The 5,607-nt window shown below is 35.6% G+C and overlaps 1 protein-coding gene across 5 annotated transcripts; it reads right to left on the reverse strand.

The window, feature by feature from the left end:
- Positions 1–1,011: 1,011 nt before the first annotated feature.
- Positions 1,012–4,644, reverse strand: LOC109799806 (4-alpha-glucanotransferase DPE2). Of its 5 annotated transcripts, none has more exons than XR_014433914.1 (6): positions 4,489–4,644; positions 3,457–4,412; positions 2,920–3,117; positions 2,488–2,581; positions 1,908–2,396; positions 1,012–1,296 (listed from the first exon to the last, which is right to left on the reverse strand). XR_014433914.1 is itself a non-coding variant. In XM_083074974.1 (5 exons), the coding sequence occupies exons 3-5, from the start codon at positions 3,025–3,027 to the stop codon at positions 2,078–2,080; spliced, it is 246 nt and encodes an 81-aa protein (XP_082931100.1). In that variant the 5' UTR covers positions 3,028–3,117; positions 3,457–4,412; positions 4,489–4,644; the 3' UTR covers positions 1,012–2,077. The 5 variants fall into 5 exon arrangements, 2 of the variants coding, with proteins under 2 accessions (XP_082931100.1, XP_082931099.1); XR_014433913.1 differs by having other exon boundaries at positions 1,012–1,302; XR_014433915.1 differs by having other exon boundaries at positions 1,012–1,302; positions 1,903–2,396.
- Positions 4,645–5,607: the final 963 nt, after the last annotated feature.

Here is a 5,607-nt window from a genome sequence, read left to right on the forward strand (position 1 = left end):
TATGTGTTGGGTGATGTATATACACTAATGGAAAAAAGGCTTTTAAAATCGGTTATTTTGGACTTTTAAAATCGGTTATGGAACTGATCTTAAAAGAGCCGATTTTGAAAAGGTAGACTTTTAAGATCGGTTATCAACCGATTTTAAAAGTAGACTTTTAAGATCGGTTGATTTCTAACTGATCTTAAAAGTCTTGACTTTTAAAATCGGTTGTTATATAACCGATCTTAAAAGTCTTGACTTTTAAGATCGGTTATGATTTTAACCGATCTTAAAAGTTAAGACTTTTAAAATCGGTTATGTAACAACCGATTTTAAAAGTCAATTGAAATAAAAAAAAATTAATATGAATCTTTTAAAATATAAAAGCACATTTCAAATATACATTAAAATTTAAAATAATTAACTGAATAAAATAGGAACTAAATATGTATAGGAACTGAATAAAATAAAAACAAAAATAATCATTTTTCTTTAAGATCATAAATTTTTCCACAATTGAAGATCCAATGAAGAATATAAAAGCACATTTCAAATTGATTGAAGAACTACCACCTAAATTATGAGTCCATATATGCCAATACTGTCAGAAACTTAACTGGAAGGAAAAATAGAAACTACCTAGCACAATGCAAACTTCACTATGCATCCTAATCAACTTCCCCTTCATTCAATCAAGAAAGACTAAATTTAATTTGTATCATAAATCTATCACAAATTAAATTTGTATGCAAGCAACTGAGTTTAAACACTGATATATTATTATCATATACACTCTAAATCAATAGTTCATCATTAACATGAATATCTTATCTGAAATCCTTCTAGATTTTAAACCCAAAAAAGAGTGAAATTAAGAAACCTTAAGTCAAATCTCAAAATACTCAAAGCAAGCACAATAAAAACCAAAAGTTTCACAAATCATAGAATAAACAATTAATGTGACAGCAATACTATCGGAAATTCAATGGCATAAATTAGAATTCTAAAATACATAATCAGAGCTGACAGTTAGGTAAAATGAAATTCATCTTGCATTAATCACTTGCAATAGAATTAGAAGTGTTGGCAAAATACAGGATATGTAATATAACAATCATAATAAAAAAAAACCAAGATTACATCAATCAACGCAACTAAACCTCGCATCCATTTGCATGTCTTAGCCCCGGCAAACAGAACCTCAAAATCGCATCCATTTCAATTTTTTCTCAACGAACACATCAACATCGTCCAATAAATAGGCCATTCATAAAATTTATCAAAAAGCAGCACTGCAGCAACACATCCATTTCTCTGCATCTAAAATACCTCAATTGCAAATTTCAACATGTAATAATAAGTAGTATAGAAGCTAATTATCCACTAAATATCCAAACAAAAGAAAAAACCTAGTTTCCCATCAAAACCCTGTATCAATTGGCATATCCTTGTAGTAAACAGAAACTCATAAACACCAAAATGGTGCATTTCAATTCCCTCAATGAACACATCATCATCACGCAATAAATTGCCACCCATTCACAAAATTTCTCAAAAAGCATCCCTAGAGCAACACATTCATTTCTTTACATACTTTCATATCATATAACATAATTTATTAAATTTTAAACATTTATAATATACTTAAATATTTTAAAATTATATAAATGATTATTAATATGTATATTCAAATATAATAATTTATTAAATTTTAAACATTTATAATATGAATTTTGATTACATAAAAATTTATTAAATAAAATTTTTAAATAAATTGATTGTCGAAATGAGTAATTGATCACGTCATAACTATTTTTCACTCAATTATATCACAAACTAATCTTGCTTAATGGATTCGAAAGATCTTTTACAAATGATGAATACTGAAGAGCAGATATTTACGAAGAAAGTGTGTCTTACTATACCAAGTGGTCAAAAGCAAGGGATTTGACAGGATGCAGGAACGGTGGATAACTAGGCAGCAACAGTGATGCACTGGATTGCCTGTTTGCATATACCAGTCATTGTTGCTTCAGGAGAAAATTATATCTGTTCACCTTTTCATCTAATCCATGAATGAAAGACTCTGTGGTACTCATAACTCTTCCAAATGGCATTGGAAATTCAATGTTTCCCCATCTGCAAATAATAATAACATGCATGGTTTAAATTTCTTTTGTTTACTATGATACATTATTCATTTATAAATGATGAGTTAGAGTCTAGAGATATGATATTCATTTAAGGAGATAGCATGGAGAGTGATAAAGGGGAAACTTAGATTAAAGAAATTATCCAACAGGGAGTGTCACATGGCATGTGAGCAACAGCTGTGTCCACTCTTCCACTTGATAAATATTTTGTGGTTTGGAGCTCATTATCCTTGATCAATGATTCCAAAGTCACATGCACACCTTACAACAGTCAAAACATACTTAGATCATAATGTTCCATAAGAAAGTTCAGTAGTCACAGACTATCTAGCGCCAAAGCTTTAAGACTTACGATATCTCCAATAGTGCTTCGGATTCGTAGGGTCATTGATTGTCTCCTCTGTTGCAGGGCGTGTTGTATATTCTTCTTTTAATGCTAACAAGTCCTGTATTTGCAGTCCAACTAATTCCAAGCATGAGTTTCATGTGCAGAGAAACAACTAACATGAAATTGGTTCAGACAGCCATAAATCAACTAGTGCTATCTCAAAGGGCTCTCTTGAGAAACTAAAGTGGAATGCAAATCTAATTTATGTATAAATTAAAAATAAGATTATAAAAAATTAATAGAAAAGAACTTTTACAAAGTAGATCAAGAAATTTGCTTATAATTAAGCTAATTTTAACTTTTGAAGAAATTGATTATATTTCTCTCCTAAAAGTGTTTATAAATAAGTTTATCCAATCAGACTCTAAATTTATTTTTATGTTATAATAACAATACCTGAAGAGGGAAAATTGCCCACATTGATGGGGCTTCAAAATGCTGCCTTATTACAAAATGTACAACCTCTGGAACACATTGATCAAGCGGCAACTCATCGGACTCCATCACATTCTTGAAAAACCGAAGTCTTCTGTCTTCATCTTCTTCCCACCAAGCACGCAAGGTGGAACAGTCATGGCATGATGGGGCACATACCTGCACATTGTCGTAAGTCACCCAATCAAATGGCAATCTTACAAGCCCTCCAAATTGAAAAACTTAACACTAGACTTCAATAGAACTGAACTTAGATTTAGCTTATTATAACAGGACAACCGTAAATATCTAATTACATGTCCTCTGAATCACATAACTATAGGCACCACCCAAAACCAGAAACTTTTCGTTCATTACAAAATAAAATCACAAAATATTTAAATGTGGCAAGGATATAACACAATCAGATTAAAGTGATTGAAGATTTTAGGTATTAAGGGAAAAGAAAGGAAAGAACAGAGAGTGAATATTCTGAAATTGATATTGATTGAAGCTTACCTTCCTTACTAGGACTTTTGACTCTCTTTCATTTTTATTCCTACTTTCTCTCTCAACAGAGCTACCTTGAGTGGTCTCTCATGGCAGAGCTCACACCCTAAACAAGAGAGATCAAATCAAATCACAAACAACCAACCTCCATCCTCACTTGGCACTTGCATAGAAAAATGAAAGCCTTGTACAGAAGCTCTCTCTTGGTCCTCCTCTCTTTCGCCATCTTCTTCACTTTGTTAGGCGCTGCTTCCAGAGACCCCACTGCGCAACTCATAAGCTTCAAAAATTCTCTACCCAACCCGACCCTGCTCCCCAACTGGCTCCCAAACCAAAACCCCTGTACCTTCACCCGAATCACCTGCAACCAGACCCACCTCACTTCCATAGACCTCACCTCCATCCCACTCAGCACCGACCTCACCGTCGTAACAACCTACCTCCTCACCCTCGACCACCTCCAGTTCATCTCCCTCAAATCCACCAACCTAACCGGTTCGCTTTCCCTCCCTCCCTCCCATTCCAACTGCGCCTCCTCATTGTCCGCCATAGATCTGTCGCAAAACGCACTCTCCGGTTCCCTCTCCGACATGTCATTTTTCTCCTCATGCTCAAACCTCCAATCGCTCAACCTCTCTAGCAACCTCCTCGAGTTCGACTCACCGCGCTGGAAGCTCAACCTCCGCGTGGCGGATTTCTCCTACAACAAGATTTCAGGGCCAGCACTCATCCCGTGGCTCCTCAACCACCTGGCGCTGAAAGGAAACAAAATCTCCAGCGAAAGCGACTTCTCCGCTGCCGCTTCTCTTTAGTACTTGGATCTCTCCGCCAACAAATACTTCGGCGACATTGCTCACACTCTCTCCGCTTGTAATCGCCTCGTCTACCTCAACGTCTCCAGCAACCAGTTCTCCGGTCCGCTTCCCTCCCTCCCCTCCGGTCTGCTTGTTTACTATCAAAAGTCCCTGTTGGATACGCGAAGTTTTAGTGAAAGATTCAAGCTTAAAAACATTTGCATTGCAAGGTTTTAGTGAAACGTACCTGTTGGACGAATGAAGCCCTAAGCACGAATGAAGGAAAGGGATCTCCAACAAGCTTAAAAACGAACATGAAGTCGAACAGATAGCTGCCTCTTTGTGAATCTGTGTTATAGGACGAATGTGTTACAGGATATTTAAGATCGGTTCCTATATAACCGATCTTAAAAGTAGTAATATTTGAACCGATTTTAAATGTATACCTTTTAAGATCGGTCATAAAATAACTGATCTTAAAAGTGTTCATGTTATTTACAAAAATGTCATCGCATCACTTTTAAGATCGGTTGTCTTATAACCGATCTTAAAACTCCGATTTTAAATCCAATTTTTGCACTAGTGATAGTTGATTGGCATTGTTGCATGCTTGGAAGTTTCTGAATTTTAGGTGGAAAAAGTCAATTTTGTGTTTGGGTTCTATTTCAACATGAGGCCCTTTGCCTCACATATGTTGGGCATAGTATCGATTGCGTTGAACATGAAGAAAGAGAATTGTCTTAGGTTGAATTGGGGTCGAGTGTGAAACCCATTCACGTCGGGCCTAAGGGCCTAAGACCCTCTACCTAATCCATGTCGAGCATGGGTTGTGTAGCATTAGGCGTGGGTGAGGCAAAGGATCCCTTGTTAAGATAGTGCCGACTAGAGGTGTGCAAAAAAATCTAATTGAATTGAACCAAATCGACCCAAAAAATAATTGATCCAAATCTAAAATATCTAAATTGAACCGATTTTTTAAAAAAATTAACCGAACCTGTTTATTCCCATCAAATCAAATCAAAACCCTTCAAAAATTCGTTTCAACTTTTTTTGTTTTTTTTTTTTTTTACTTTTTTACCAAAACCCTGAAGTCTAAACTGCTCCACTTGTGCACACTACACAATACGCACATCGTGTGCTGGGAAGTTGCAAACAGAACAAAGTCACGTTGGACCAAGGCATCTACAAACGCGATCGTCTGTCGCGAGTCTCAACGTCCTATGACGTTGCATGGTTGTAGTCTCTGGTGGTTGGTGTTGGTGGTGGTTGGTGCATTTGTGTCTCTACATAAACCGTATTTCCTAAATTTGGTAAATACCCTCCCTTTTCTTTCTCTTTAATTTAGTTCTTATAGGATTTTAAATAA

Source organism: Cajanus cajan, chromosome 5 (genome assembly GCF_000230855.2).
Source record: "Cajanus cajan strain Asha chromosome 5, NIPB_CcT2T_4, whole genome shotgun sequence".
In the NCBI taxonomy this organism is placed as follows: Eukaryota; Viridiplantae; Streptophyta; class Magnoliopsida; order Fabales; family Fabaceae; genus Cajanus; species Cajanus cajan.

Coding starts and splice junctions, on each gene's coding strand:
- LOC109799806 (XM_083074973.1), bottom strand. CDS start 3,027: ATGGAGTCCGATGAGTTGCCGCTTGATCAATGTGTTCCAGAGGTTGTA. Junction 2,582..2,919: donor GGGCAATTTTCCCTCTTCAG/GTATTGTTATTA, acceptor CTGCAAATACAG/GACTTGTTAGCATTAAAAGA. Junction 2,397..2,487: donor GAAGCACTATTGGAGATATC/GTAAGTCTTAAA, acceptor GACTGTTGTAAG/GTGTGCATGTGACTTTGGAA.